The sequence below is a fragment of the Lathamus discolor genome, chromosome 9 (genome assembly GCF_037157495.1).
Source record: "Lathamus discolor isolate bLatDis1 chromosome 9, bLatDis1.hap1, whole genome shotgun sequence".
Taxonomy (NCBI): domain Eukaryota; kingdom Metazoa; phylum Chordata; class Aves; order Psittaciformes; family Psittacidae; genus Lathamus; species Lathamus discolor.
In genome coordinates this window covers 11,250,352-11,266,545 of record NC_088892.1, presented here as the reverse complement: position 1 = coordinate 11,266,545, position 16,194 = coordinate 11,250,352, and the positions used below count along the sequence as shown (strand labels likewise).

Here is a 16,194-nt window from a genome sequence, read left to right as displayed (position 1 = left end):
CAGAAGGAAGAAAAGATACTGGAAGAAATGTCCCACCTGCCAGCAGCAACTGAGAAGCAGAAACAATCTGCAAAATAGCTGCCTTCAAAGAATCTCTTCTCTGGACATTACAGAATTTGTAGGACCAGTCAAAAAAGGTGAGGCAGAATAAAGTCTTACATGAAGGCCTGTATGCATTGCTGGTAGTCCCTACATGTTAGTAGTCCACGAAGAAATATCTTCTGATGGGGTTTCCTGAATTGTGTACTTAGGTCCTTTTTCAAAACCAGGTTATCTTTTATTGAATCATGTCTCTTTCCTAAGAATTAATACGGATTGCAAACCTAACTAATGTGGCTGGTGCTTATCCAGTGTGGATGCTTATCCAATTACTGACTGCAAAACAGTCAGAAATAATCTGGAGATCAAGCCTGAAACCTAGGCCATGCTGGAGTCAATACTTCCGTGTGCTCAGTGAAGTCAGGATTTTTCTTGGAAGCACTTTACAGTTGAATTATCTCCAAGGAAGACTTATTGTGGGCTCAGGTAATATAACACATCCTTCAGCAGAGTGGCCTGCCACAGTACAGAGGTCAGGAAATGAGTGAAAGGAATGGGCTACTCTTTTCAGGTAAGGAAAAAACACAGATATTCTTGGCCAACAAGTGGTCTTAAAATACAGAATAATATTCCACATATCAGCACCCTTTTAAAGCATATAGAATCATGGAATAGTTAGGGTTGGAAAGGAACTTAAGATCACCTAGTTCCAACCCCCCTGCCATGGGCAGAGACAACTCACACTAAACCATGCCACCCAAGGCTTCATCCAACCTGGCCTCAAACACCGCCAGGGATGGAGCATTCACAGCTTCCCTGGGCAACCCATTCCAGTGCCTCACCACCCTTACAGTAAAAAACTTCCTCCTTTTATCCAATCTAAACTTCCCCTGTAAGTTTTAACCCGTTACCCCTTGTCCTACCACTACAGTCCCTAATGATCATGATTAAAAGACATCCCACTTCTACATTAATAGCCTACTCAGGGATTTATTTATGAAACATGCAGCATTGGGGAAAATGTCAGTCAACAGCACAGATGTTGAAAGCTGTAAGAGGCTTATATGGAGATTATATTCACAATGTATTTCAAGAATACATGTATATTCTGTCTTCAATTCTATTAGCTGAGTATCCATCATCTTATGAGCACCTAGACTCATCTTTGGTCTCAGGCCACAAATCCTGGAGAGGAACAGAGCTGGTAGTTGGTGTGGCTCCTATACACCCCATCCCACTGGTGCCTGGGGAGCTTCATTTAAAACCATTTAAAGAAGCAGAAAAACAGATCACCTCCCTGCCTGTTGCATCACAAGAATCTATAAGCAATGCTAGCCGAAGGCACATGCAAAACTTAAAGTAGCAAATGGACCAGCTTAATACAGGCTCTCAACTACTGTGAAAGTTAACCATGGGAGATGTGAATTTTTCTCGCACAGCCCCAGAGCAGTGTGTAATTTAAAAGGCCAGCAGTAACATGGCCCAGCAGCCAATGCTGAAGTCCCACTGCAATACAAAGGAGTAGATTAGCTACTTTGAATATTAACTGCCTTGAAAAGGAAGCAGAATGAAAATAGGAAAAGGGAAGAAACCAGCTGGTGATTTAGATGAAGAATTTCTAAAGGAGAAAGGAGAAAAAGAAGGAAGGAGAATAATGTCTTGTAAGAGCTATTAATTGTAATAGAATAATATTCAATAACTTGTGATAGGTAGTATTTAATACAAATCTTGAATGTTTAGTTTTTGCAATTGATTTATTATTCATAGTGGTAAATTGGAGACAGCTGCTGAAATAACAGATCTGATTCATGTGGGCTTTTTTTTTTTTTATCTCTTCTTTTTACTTGTATCCACTATTCAGCTTCTTATTCAGCTTTGCTGATTTCTGTCTCTTGTTATCTTGTACTACTAAAATTAGATTTTATTCTTAGATCCCATCAACACAATAGGCAGATGTAGACCTGTGTTCATTACCAGCAGAAATATCTTGGGACAAAAGACAATGAAGACATTTGTTGATCTATTGAATACATACAGGAAGGGCACTCAGACCAAGGAGGTGCTAAACCATGGGTTTATGTCAGACTACTTGGGCCCCACAGAGTGCAATGAGGCTATTTACATCCTGAGTACTCAAAACAGCCTCAGCTTGCAGCAAGCACCAAAAAACCAGGAGTGAAACAGAAGAACTGGCCAGATATAGCTAAATAAATCAGAGAAAATAAAATATTTTAACTGTAGAAAATAATTTACAGACAGTTAATGATTATAATCAAGTTGTTTGTTTTACATAATTTTAGGTAAAGTCCTATTATGTTTTTCAAGGATAAAGCAAAAAAAATCTAGTGCTTAGTGAAAGCAGCACAGAGCATTTTTTATGAGTACCTAGCAGTTAGGTAGACAGGACTCTAAGCAACAATCAGTGTTGTAAAAGCAAGATAGAAATCTGTGAGAGAAGTGACATAATCTGTTGAGGAACATGAAAAGGAGGAGGACAGAGTTATTGGGTTAGATGTAATAGTGAGTGAGCTGATGTATACAGTGTGTGCTCAAAACATGGATCTTCTAAATGATTTGTGTCCAAATGCTGTTCAGAAAAGCACTGGAAGAAGCTCATAGATTACTTTGCAACAAGCTAGTCATTGCTGTATTTTACAAAGTGATGTCTAGGGAGTCCTTATTACGGGTACCTGATCGTTTTCTGAGTGAAAGATTTCTTCTCTTTATGAAATCTAAACCCCTCCTTACTCAGGAAATGCCTGCAGAACAGATGCTACTTTTTCCTTGAGGAAGATGGAAGCATTGCTTGTTGCACATTCAGTTCTAGTAACCAATACTTGGACTGTCCAGTCATTCAGTTTCCACAGCTAAAGTGGAATAATAACATTGTTTTAGGGCTTAGTTTAATGCACTTGCTGAATTTCATGTTGATGCAATGGTTCAACTGAGCCTTTTTGAGAGCAGACTAAATTGATGAGGCAGAATAACAGTGCTTAAGGTTGCTCTGATAACTGCTGAAACATCTATTAACTGGAATTGCTTTTGATCTAAGCCTTTAATGACAGTGGGACCCACATTAAGAATAGAGAAGATATTGCCATTTTGGTGTATTTTCAAGCTTTTTGTGTATTTAGTGTTCTGTTATTATTGCTCTGTACAACAAAGGGCTCTGCTGCTACATTTAACTACTGACCTTATTACACTTTGTAAATAGTGCACTTAGATAAGTTGAATTATCTCCAAGGAAGACTTATTGTGGGCTCAGGTACTATAACACATCCTTCAGCGGAGTGGCCTGCCACAGTACAGACTCTGGGTCAGTTGGAAGGGCAATGGTTTGACACCATGCGGACACCGTATGTGGCAGCTTCCTCTGGCCCCAGGTTACTGCTCCCACTCCAGCACCTCCTCAGCTACTCACAGCAATTGTACAGCAATGACATAGTTCAGAGTAGCAAGTGGGCGGACATTACTTCCATGTGAAACTGCAAAGGGAACATAATTACTGTAGGTAGAATATGATTACTCAGAGTGGAATGTGCCTTAAGCTTTATGGGCTAAAGCCTTCCTTTAGAGACTAGTACTATTGAAATTAAAGAGCATAATCAGTCTGTGCTTTTGTTTTAGATTTCGGATAAAAGATGGTTAGTTCATGATCTCAGAGCACCATGATAGGGCATTAGTTGATTCATCTGTCACCCTCATGAGTTCTATTTTATGTTGTACTTTCTTGTGCAGAGTTAATTCTCACCAGTCAAAATCAGTATTCGCTAAAATGCTGTGCACCTTTTAAAGCTATTAATCCAACTGCTGCACCCTGTTCTACTAAAGTTCCTCCTAATCTCCTGCTTTCTGTTGCTCACCTCCCAGAAAGCAGAAGAGTCTTCAGAGGGACTTTAATACCATTAATCTAGGGTCTTCTGCCAGTTTTGAAACTTTGCAGATTATTTTGCATTATCTTGCTAAACCTATAGACAAGAGATGTTCTATGCATTATTTATGCTGGTCATTCAGTAAAATATATTAATCTCAGAATTACAATGAAAAACATATTTTATTTTAGATACATTAAAAGGTTCTGTAGCTCCAGATCTAAGGTCTGGTACTTTGGTTATGTGGCTTATTTTCTTTTGATCACACTGCACTAAGAGTTGCATTGGTCAGAAATACAGAGCCAATTTCCAAGTGGAAATTTTGTAAGGAACCGTTGAAGCTGTGCCCTTGTTCTATGCATAGTGCTGAAACCTTCAATTGATCTTATCATGTTTGGTTTTGGTACGCCTATTATACACACTTTCAGGTTGAGAGAGTATTTCAGGAAGAGACCATATTTTCTGGTCTTTATTAAAAGTACAGACACAGGATCCAGGAAACCTGGAGTTGATAAAAAAATAAGGGCATGTGAAGCCTTTATGTTGGCATTTTGTAGTGTTGAGTGACTGGTTTTACCTTGACTTTCCTCAGATGGAGATTTTTTAATGAAACCATCTATTTCTGAAAATGGAGTAAATGTTTTGAAGATTAAAAAGTAATCTTGCTCCAAAATCTTACCATCTAATTTGAGGCATGATGAAATACAAGTAAGTGATAAGAAAAAGATCTTTGGAAACCCAAAAGATACAGCCTTGGCTCTGAGAATTTGACGGTGGCTTGTGTGGATTAATGATTTCCAGTTGTAGATGAGGAAACTGATGCACCAAGAGGGAAGGAGCACACAAAAGCTGAGGTTAGCTACAATACTGCACTGGTGCCTCCTTAATCCCTGTGCAGTGTTCTATTCCCTTTTCCTCTTTTCTTGCTGAAAACAGTTCCTTTTCATTAGACTATCTAGTATAGGAAAGAGATTTTTCTGGGCATGAAGTAAGACATTCCTTACAATCAAGCAGTCTTTACAAGAAATGTAGTAATTTTCAATGCAGTTGTCCATTAAACAATAGTTTCCTTGTCAGTACAGCTTGGAGTGTTTTGCGTTGTAGAAGAATTGGTGACTTCAGACCTGGAAGGCTGTATTGGGTAGGAGAAAAGAGGGAAAAGAGAATTAAATCACAGTTGATATGGCAGTGTTCTTTCACATCATCATTATTTAACTGCTGTGACATTCAGTCCAGGAAAAAGAAATTTGTGTGGGTTTTAACACCTGAAGGCATGAACAGAAATGTGGTTTGTTTGGGTTTTTTAAGACGTTATTTTTAGAGCAAGAGAAAGGACCAAGATTGACAGCACCTGGAAAGAACAATGCTTTTCTTAACCACACAATATAGGTAACAGAGGCCCTGAAAAAGGCCAAAAGCACGATGTGGAGAACGTTGTCAAGGAATTACAAAGAAATTCACTCCTATGCCTTCTATGTTCCTGATCTCTTTATTCATATTGCTAACAAGGGTGCTGAATGACTAAGGCCTGCATATTTCTGCCCATCTGTCTGCTAAAATATATTAACTCATGTAGCACAAGCCACCACACACTCAAACAGATGGCAACAGCTCCCAGTCACTTCTAATTTAACTCAGCTTCGGACTGATAACCCAGAGCTCTCATGAAACTCAAAGGGAGTCTTTTGTTTGTTGAGCCAATAAAAATATAAAGCCCTTTCATGTTAGCAGTCTTTTGAATTGTTAATTGTGTCATAGACTGTTTTTACCAAACTTCCTTTTTTTTTTGTTTGGGAAAAGAAACACACTGAACCAAATTACACTGCACTGCTGGAGATTTATGTGTCAATGAAATTTTATGGTAGATTCGTTTTGGTATCTGGAGCAGTATTCCCATATCTCTGGACATCAAGTGCCTGCTCTAGGCTATTTTCCACTTCCATTACCAGTGCCTCCTATTCACCTTCATAGCCAGATGCAAGAATATTGTATGTCCTGACTGGAGTTCTGTATGAAATACGCACTAGTACATAGAGTCTTTTCAATGTGGCTGAGAGTAGAGAAGCTCATGAAGTGAAAACCAAACTTCAGCCATCACAGATGTCTTGCCACACGACTTGGTGTCCACACCAGCAGAGAGTACAGTCAGTCACTGCAAATATCTGGCTTATTATTGTTAATGCTAGTCCTTGGGAAAGGTTCATCTAGACCATGTTTCCCACAACAGGGTACCATGAAGAAGTTTGTGGCAGTCCAAACTGGTAAATGACTATAGAATAGCGTAGTTTTATATCAACATACTAGCCCCAGTCTCAGCACTGGGTGAACATAGCTACTGTTTTGGACCCAGTATCATGTGTCGCAGGATAATGGGGACCTACAATAATAATAACTAGAAATGAATTTGATATCCCTATTAGAAATCCAAGTATTTAAGTGAAATTACCTATGGTTCATCTTGCGGTAAACAAAAGAAGAATTAAGTCTTTACGAATAATAGCCATAATGTCTGTGATGTATTAAAACCTTAAGGAAGAGAAAGTGGTCAATCCTCTTAAAAATAATAAAAAAGATATAACCAAAAAAAAGGTCTTAATTGCTTAAATTTCAGACTTATTTAATTTCTTCCTTAAAAACCTAAGTACTGTATTGCAGTGAACAGTATCAACTTCATGTTAAGTCCAGAAGCCTTTAGTGAAATTCTGTGCTATGTTTTATATGGAATATTAGAAAAGATTCCAGATTTATCAACCAGACTTATATTTTATGAAAATAGCACCCACTTCAAAACATTTTTATCCCTCCAAAAGCTTTTACATTAATAAAATGCCGAGTAGAAAAGATTATTTGAATGCCTTAAGCAGCCCAAGCTATTAAAATGCTGTATGGGCAGGCTATTTTTTAAAAAATCCATGATGTTTCCAGAACTCATGGGCAATCTTATACATTTCTTTAACAATGAGTTTCTTGTTATTTGTACTTTTGGGGCTGTTGCCCTGATTTCTGATGTAGTGTTGCTTTGTTTAATGGTAATTTTGTTGTATATGAAGGAATTGACTTCAGCTCTTTTGCATTCATTTTAATGACACAGAATCCAATAGCTATGCATTGTTTATGTGACTGGATGGAAGCTAATATTTTCCATTACTCAAAAGGTTTACCAGATTAATATTACTATTTTTTCATTGTGTTTACATTTAAAATAAAACATAGCTTGATGTACATATGACTTTTTTCTTTTCTATAACTTAGAAATATAGGGATAATAATACTTGCCATCTGCTATAACACATGCGTATCTAAAGTAACTTGTTCATAGGTATCTTACTAGAAAGGAAGAAAACAGCATTTGTTTGCTATTTTATAAACAGACATATGAATATAGAGCAGTATTCATGAGTAAGTACAACTGATTCAAATGCAAATATTTAACTACAAGTTTTATACATACTAAAGTTTAGTTATGACACTGATGATCTTTGTTCTTTCACTACCATTTCCAGATACTTACTGTGGGCATAAGAGAAGAAACCTGAATGCCTCAATTCACTCTTTTGCATGCCTGCAAAGTGATGTAAAGCACAGAAACCTACTGCAGGTGAGAAGTTGTAGGATCAGACCTTAATATGATTTGGATAATTTGGTCGAAGCAATTGCCTTAATCTCTTTTGATTCTGTTTTGTTCACTTGACTTTTTCTGTAATCACCTTGTCTCTGCAGGGATCCTTGCCTCACCAAGCTTTGTTCGTCTTTTTTCTGGTCAAATGTGCTGAGATGAGTCAGTTCAAAAGAAGGAAAATTCAAAGAATGAAACATGTTTTTTCAAAGCATCCTCTCTTCTGTTTTTCTTAGTAAAGGACAACATTAATGCAAATGCTCAAAAGCCTCACGCTCGCAGGCCCTTGTTCTCATGGGGGATTTCAACCACCCTGACATCTGTTGGAATGATGGCACTGCACAGCACAAGCAATCCAGGAGGTTCCTCGACTGTGTGGAAGACAACTTCCTTCTGCAAGTGATAAGAGGAGCCGACAAGGAGAGGTGCCATGCTTGACCTTGTGCTCACCAACAGGGAAGGGCTTGTTGAGAATGTGGTACTCCAGGGCAGCCCTGGATGCAGCAATCACGAGATGGTCGAATTTGAGATCCCCAGGACAGTGAGAAGAGCGTGCAGCAAGCTCACTGCCCTGGACTTCACGACAGCAGACTTTGGACTCTTCAGGAACCTGCTTAGTAAGGTTCCATAGGATATAGCCCTGGAGGGCAGGGGGGCCCAAGACTCTTGGTTGATATTCAAGGATCACCTGCTACAAGCTCAGGAGTGCTGCATCCCAACTAGAAGTAAGTGCAGCAGAAGGGCCAGGAGACCTCCTTGGATGGATAAGGAGCTGCTGAGGAAAATTCAAAGGAAAAAAGAGGCTTATAAAAAATGGAAGCAAGGACAGGTAGCCTGGGTAGAGTACAGGGATGTTGTCCGGGAAGCTAGGGACCAGGTTAGGAAGGCTAAGGCCCAGTTAGAATTAAACCTAGCCAGGGATGTTAAGGATAACAGGAAGGGATTCTACAGGTACGTAGCAAACAAAAAACAGACTAGGGACAACATAGGACCCCTGAGGAAGCTCTTGGGAGAACTGGCTACACAGGATTTGGAGAAGGCTGAGGTTCTGAATGACTTCTTTGCCTCGGTCTTCACTGGCAAAGGCTCTGACTGCACCACCCAGGTCTTAGAAGGTAGATGCAGGGACTGTGAGAATGAAGACCTTGGGCCCACTGTAGGAGAGGATCTGGTTCGAGACCATCTTAAAAATCTGAACGCGCACAAGTCTGTGGGACCTGATGGAATCCATCTGCGGGTCCTGAAGGAGCTGGCGAATGAAGTTGCTAAGCCACTGGCCATTGTATTTGAAAAATCATGGCAGTCAGGTGAAGATCCCGACAACTGGAAAAAGGGAAATGTATCCCTCATTTTCAAGAAGGGGAAAATGGAAGACCCGGGGAATTACAGACCAGTCAGTCTCACCTCTGTGCCTGGCAAAATCTTGGAGCACATTCTCCTGGAAGCATGCTAAGGCACATGAAAAACAACAAGGTGCTTGGTGACAGCCAGCATGGCTTCACTAAGGGGAAATCCTGCCTGACCAATTTGGTGGCCTTCTATGATGGGGCTACAGAACTGATGTACAAGGGTAAAGCAGTTGATGTCATCTACCTGGACTTGTGCAAAGCGTTTGACACTGTCCCACACGACATCCTTGTCTATAAATTGGAGAGATATCAATTTGATGGATGGACCACTCGGTGGATAAAGAACTGGCTGGATGGCTGCACACAAAGAGTTGTGGTCAATGGCTCGATGTCCAGCTGGAGACTGGTAACGAGTGGTGTCCCTCAGGGATCGGTGTTGGGACCGGTCTTGTTTAACATCTTCGTCGCTGACATGGACAGTGGGATTGAGTGCGCCCTCAGCAAGTTTGCTGATGACACCAAGCTGTGTGGTCCGGTTGATATGCTGGAGGGAAGGGATGCCATCCAGAGGGACCTTGACACGCTTGTAAGGTGGGCTGATGCCAACCTTATGAAGTTCAACCATGCCAAGTGCAAGGTCCTACACCTGGGTCGGAGGAATCCCAGGCACAGCTACAGACTGGGCAAAGAAGAGGTTCAGAGCGGCCCTGCAGAGAAGGACTTGGGGGTGCTGGTTGATGAGAAAATGAACATGAGCCGGCTGCAGTGTGCGCTCGCAGCCCAGGAAGCCAACCGTATCCTGGGCTGCATCAAAAGGAGCGTGACCAGCAGGTCGAAGGAGGTGATCCTGCCCCTCTACTCTGCTCTTGTGAGACCTCACTGGAGCATTGTATGCAGTTCTGGTGTCCTCAACATAACAAGGACATGGAACTGCTGGAACAAGTCCAGAGGAGGGCCATGAGGATGATCAGGGGACTGGAGCACCTCCCGTATGAAGATAGGCTGAGGAAGTTGGGGCTGTTCAGCCTGGAGAAGAGAAGGCTGCGTCGGGACCTAATAGCAGCCTTCCAGTACCTGAAGGGGGCCTATAGGGATGCTGGGGAGGGACTCTTCGTCAGGGACTGTAGTGACAGGACAAGGGGTAACGGGTTAAAACTTAAACAGGGGAAGTTTAGATTGGATACAAGGAGGAAATTCTTTCCTGTTAGGGTGGTGAGGCACTGGAATCGGTTGCCCAGGGAGGTTGTGAGTGCTCCATCCCTGGTGTTGTTCAAGGCCAGGTTGGATGAAGCCTTGTGTGGGATGGTTTAGTGTGAGGTGTCCCTGCCTGTGGCAGGGGGGTTGGAAGCAGATTATCTTGAGGTCCTTTCCAACCCTAACTATTCTATGATTCTATGATTCTATGTCTTGGAATATAATTACAGAGTCATATAATCCCAGGTTGGAAGGGACTTCAAGGATGATCCTCCAACCTTTCTTAAGCCTTCTTAAGCAGTTTTCTATCCCACCCTCATATGCTGAGGTTAGTCATTCACTGGAAAAATATTATTGTTTAACTTGAGGTCTGAAGTTATGGGTAGATACCACTGATGTGAGAATGAGTAGCAGATATTTTTTATTCTGGAAGTCAGGTGACGTGACCACAGTGGTTTCCAATTATAAGAATCTGTAAAAGGGGACACACCACTCTTCTCCCTGATCTGGATCTCAGCTGGAGCTATATTTGGAACACTGCTAGAGATGAGTCTATGAAATCATTATCTTTCATCTCTGATTGTAAGAGATGGCTCTATGAAATAATTAAAAAAAACCCCCACCACTGTTTTTTTGTTTTGTTTTGTTTTTTTTTTTTTTAATATTTCAGCACTGCTGAAATGTCCCAGCCATGGGCCAGTGCCTTTTTATGTGAGGTGCTGTGTAGGTATGCAGTAAAACAAGCCCTGACCCTATTTCCTAACATAGAAGGAGTGCTTGGCAGATCACTGCTCTCTTCTTCATCTCCATTCATTTAAGCTCCTGTGTCCTAAAATACAGTTACATATCACACGACAGTTCAGCATGTTGATAATTCTCCTCTGCCCTTTCCTGTGTCATGGACAATTCATTAAACTGTAATTTAAAGACAGTTTTGAACCATCAGTGGCAATTGCCACAGCTTCAGTTTATGATAGAAGTGCCTTTCTAGGCTAAGTTAGGTAGTAAATAAAGTAATTTCACGTGAATGTGAGAGAAGGCGACATCCAGACCTTGACTGGATGTAACATGAACTTTCTGTAAATTACTGACCAAAACATATGCTTATTTTCTTCCCACTACACAGCTCATTTCAATGTGAATCTTTAACTAGGCTTGCTACGGGTTGGAGCAGAGGGAGAGAGCATTCTATCCCTAAGTGGTTTTGCAGCCTCTGCCCAATTGGTTGTATTTAGACCAAACTTCACCCCACTACCTTGGGGAATTCTGGTACATGTGAGGAGTATCTGTTCTTGCAAATCATTGTGAAACAGCCAGAAAGAGAGCACTGGCATTCTGGGTCTGATCTAATGCTTTGGCTGCTGCACCATGTTAGTCCTCTGAAAACAACTAACAGTGACAAATGACAGCAAATTGCATAGCTTTTGCTCCCATGTACAAAACTTACCTTGTACCCAAAATTCAGAAAAAATAAATATTTTAAGAAAATGTTTATTTCAGTTGGGCTGGAAGGACAACTTGCACTGCAGAACTAAGTCTACAATTCCTGTTCCTCCTTTCATAAAAATCTTCAGCTCTCAAGTGACTTGAACACAAAGACATAGATTTATCTTGCTTAGCTTCAAACCCACTTTTTTTTGCCACCTCTTTGGGACGTATGACTTCACAGATTTTGACAACAGTTGTAGCTTGATTCTCAAGCACAGCACACTAAGAAAGAGAACCTTGGATATTCAGTTTAATACAATTCACGCCCCACTTTTCATTTAATTCCTTAAAGGAAAAAACGCCTTTTAATGGTCCGTTTCTAAATAGAACAGGAAAAACAGAATAAAAACCCTATACTTTTTTTTTTTTTTTTTTTTACTTATTATAAATGGGCCTGTCAAGTGGTGAATAATTTGCAGAGCGGAAGGTTAAACACACATAATGCAATACAGCATCTCTAAAATGTCAGGAATAGCAAGATTTAAATACTGAATAATATTTCTGGTTGTAGCTGGAGCTTGAGCTGAGAATCATTAAACAACTGCTCAACCTGTCTGACCCCATCAAGCATGTAAACAATACGCATTTTATGTTTAAAAATGTCACCACTTCAACTGCTGGCATTAAGAAAGGTTGGCGAGGTGTCTGTAAATGTGAATGTATCAAGCTTGGCCTTTCCCTCCTTGGTAGTCACTGGTACAATTGCAACTAAGAATGAAGCAGAACAGCTATAATTTTTTAAATACTTCTTTGTTCACATCACTTGCAGTCTCTCAGCCTCCTGTTTAGTTGGTCTTTTTAAGAGGAGTGCATCTTCATTGCATTGACTGTCTTCTTACACTACATGCATAAACCATTGTAAATTAAGTGGTCTGGCCACCAAGAGTACTCTAAAGTTGCAGCCCCAGTATCACCTGGACTAATCTGTTAAACCTCCAAGGCTTCTGTGTAAATCTTGCCATTATTTTTGGCTAGTGTTGGAACACTCAAAGGTTTTTAAGCCTTCTTTCCTGGTATAGTTTAATATGATGACTGTGTGCAGTGACTGTCTTGCTTAACAAAGCAGGGACCAACAGAGCTAGAAGAATGATTTTCTAGAGTTTTGCCTGCATTGAGGCTATGTGAGTATGAAGTGGAATGATTTGTACCTATTGTGGTTCATCTTAAAGGCATATTTCCTGTTACTTGCTAGTACATTTCATGTACATATCACATCAGCCTACCTCATCAGTGTATGTGAGCTGGAAGAATGTGAAAAACCACCAGAAACAACAATGGTTCAAAGACATCATCGTGTATTTTTTATAAGATTGGTGTTGCACAGGAAGTTCATTGTCTGACTTAAGCACTTTTAAAACCTTCTTTCCCTGAATCCTAAATCTCAGAGAAGTCCCTGGGTTCCTGAGGTCTTAATTTATCTTGCGTATAAATGTCAGTATGTTGGAACAGGCCAGAGTCCTTGGGTACTGATTATAACCTGTGGGTACCTGTGAGCATATATACCAGCAGTCCCATACAGCTTTCATGAGATGTATCATACATTAGCCCTCTTTCAGGCAATAAGCACCACAACCATACTGCAATATGCCACCTTCACAGGAAGAAACATAATGGTTCTTATTGCCATACAGTGGAGACGAATAACTTTTACTTAATAGTGAAAAATACAGCTGTGAATTTTCTGACAGTGGAACAACCATCCTCAAAGAGATGGAAACAAAGAGTCAAATGAAAAGTTAACACAATGCAGAAAGACTAACCTTTCTTGATAGAAAAACAGCAAAAAAACCCCAAGTCTAGGAAATTCTGCAGGAGATGGTTCACTGAAGAGCATATAAAAAGGTTGTAGCATCATCTGAGAGGAAATTTTCCCCACATTTCATGAAAAGATTTCAGATATAACTTGCTAAACGAGGTGTATCAGGCACTGCAGGAACAGTTCACATTTGTTATGGCCTATGCAGTTACTGCTCAGTGGATAAACAGAGATACATAGGCCAGAGAGTCAGCTTGTGTAAATTAGTGTGACTGCCTTGAGATCTGTGGAGATCTGTCTGTAGCAGCAGCTGAGGTTGGTTGTTTATTTCCAAAATTGTCAAATCCTGAATCTCACTTTAAAAAAATTATAAAAATAGGAAATATTTGCATACCTTTCTCAGCTATTTTTATAAATACGTACCAAATTTAGCTTCTACATAATATAGTGAATAATATAGTGAATAATATAGTGAAATTACAGACATAACATACAAAACTGTCACACGTGGGATATGCCTATCATGGTCTGTAATGACGGCCAGAGAATACTGAAATTGAAAACGACATTGGTGACTTGCGAGTATTATAAAACATTGCTTTTCTTTCAAGAGTATCAGCTGATTTCAATCAGTAATAGCTTTGCATGTGGATCCCCACTGCAGAAGAGGATTGCCAAAAGGACTGGTATCTAAATTAGAAAATTGGGCAGTTGAAACACAAGCAAAGAGGCATGACCCTGGTCATGTTCCAGATTGGACTTGATTCACTTGGGCCTTTCCACAATGTCACAGATTACAAACCACTTCACATAGAAGTAAGAAGCTCTGTGGTTTATGCACAGCTTAAATTTGAAAGTGCATCCTGGTCCTATCCTCTGCCTGCTTGCTCTGTTTCAGGAAAAGTATCAAAAAGCAGTATTTTACATGTAATTGCCCCTTGTATGTGCTTCCTTGTGACTCAATATTTGTGGCAGGTCTATTTTAAAGATTATGGATTTTGGTGTAGTCTTGTGGCACTGATGCTAATGGAATGTTACTGCAATTGGAATGTTACTGGCAGATTCTCACAGGATGTGGCAAAACCAGTGCCTATCTGCAGAAAGAGAAAAAAGAAGGTGAGTTGGTACAGACGGTTTTAGGTAACCCTACGGGTTTTGGAATCCAAACAAGGTAAAATTCATATTGGCTCCCCATTCTCAGCGTTTTGCCGCACTTATATCATCTGTTCAGGAGTTCTGGTGACATGCTGTTTGAATATAGAATGTGCACGAATCTTCCCTTCCTCACACAGATGTTGTATGCTGGAGTTCACAGTTTATTTCACTCCCTTCCCCAAAGTGCAGATATTCAGGAATGTATCACATAAAACCCCCAAGCTATCTGGCACTAATGACCTTACTTATAGCATGTAAAACAAAAGCAAAACAGCAAAGTAAGTGACAGGGATGGGGGTGGCAGTGAGGAAGATGACTATCACAGATTTGACATAGAGGTGACCTGTTTGCTCCTCTGACTACTGTGGAGCTAATTAAACACAGCATCTCTAGAAATAAAATGCTGGAGAGAGAGAAAGTAGTCAGTTGCTCTCACTGCATATGTCACTTGGGATTATGATTATACCCATTGCTAAAAGGCAGTTGAATAAGAAAATGTTGTTTAGCAGGAAGTAGGAAAAAAATTCCATCTATCGTACTGTACAGCCAGACACGAGAAGTATAATTCTGGTAATGAGCATTGGAAGTAGGAGCTATGTTTTAAGCCATTTGAGTTATATTTTAAGCCTCCCTTCCCCCACTCTGTTTAAAGAAAAGGGAAAATGATTTTATGTAACAAATGCATGTTGTTGATGTAAGGGAGATATCTTGGGCTTTATGCTGAAAACTGTCTCAGTGCTTTAATGCTTTCGGACTTAGTTAATGCTGTGTTGCTGTTTCAAGACTCCTCCATCGCTGGCCACGCTACCTTAGCTCTGTACCCTGGCCAGTGCATATTGCCCTGCAGAGCATTCCCACCTGGAATGCGTTTGAATCCTAGATTTTGATTCATTTTTGCTTTCACATTTCCAATGCTCATTCGTTTTTCCCAAGGATCCAATGGGTCTGCTGCAAACCCCAAACCGTCAACACCCATAACCCTAACAGTAATGCGTGGACCATCAGTGCCACCATTGTCTTTGAGATGACAGTGGGTTCCTTCACATCTGGGATGCCCCAAAGGGCTTAAGGCCACAGCAGGCATCAGGTACCATACAGGAGCCGCAGCGTTTTCCTTCCTGGTAGTTTCAGCTCCTTCTCCATACAGAAGTCTCTCAAAACGGAGGCTCACGGGCGCGGTGTACAGCGTGACGGGCGCCACAGCCCAGCACTCCGCCTGCCTAACGGCGGGGGGCGGCTCCTGCTGCGCCCCTGACCCCCGCTACTGCAAACGCCCTTGCGAAACGCTTCACCACCGCTAGGGCGCGCTGCCCCAGCGCCCCTTGCTCTGACTCGCTCCGGCAACAGTCAGGGCTATAAATGGCCTGGGCGAGTGCAAGAAACTTCTTCGCTTATCCGCTGCAGCAGGGGATGCGGCCGCAGCAGCCGGAGGGGGAAAACCGGATGGAATGGGCTGAGGAGGGGCGGCAAGATACGGGGAGCGGGAGGGAGCTGGTCCCGGCGAGCCGCAGCGTGCAGGTGGGTTGGAGGTGGTCTGTTGTGTGTGAGCGTCCGTGTAACGGCGCCTTCGCCTGTGGCAGCTGCCGTCTCTGCAACTTCCTCTCACTTTCTCCCAAGTGGCATCGGTTGGTCTTAAACCCAAACCAGGCAAAGCTGCCGTCTGTCCTTCTTCTTTTATGTGTTACTGTTATTGCGGGGACACTGAGCTGGTGAGTGGAGCAGAGC

General features: G+C 41.3%; 1 protein-coding gene across 1 annotated transcript in view; it reads left to right on the top strand.

The window, feature by feature from the left end:
- Positions 1–8,041: 8,041 nt before the first annotated feature.
- Positions 8,042–16,194, top strand: part of LOC136019575 (uncharacterized) — a 41,061-nt gene continuing 32,908 nt past the window's right edge. The window contains exons 1-2 of the mRNA XM_065689895.1: positions 8,042–8,144; positions 15,771–15,987. Of these exons, the coding sequence (XP_065545967.1) occupies positions 8,042–8,144; positions 15,771–15,987 (320 nt within the window). The remainder of the gene's footprint in view (positions 8,145–15,770; positions 15,988–16,194) is intronic.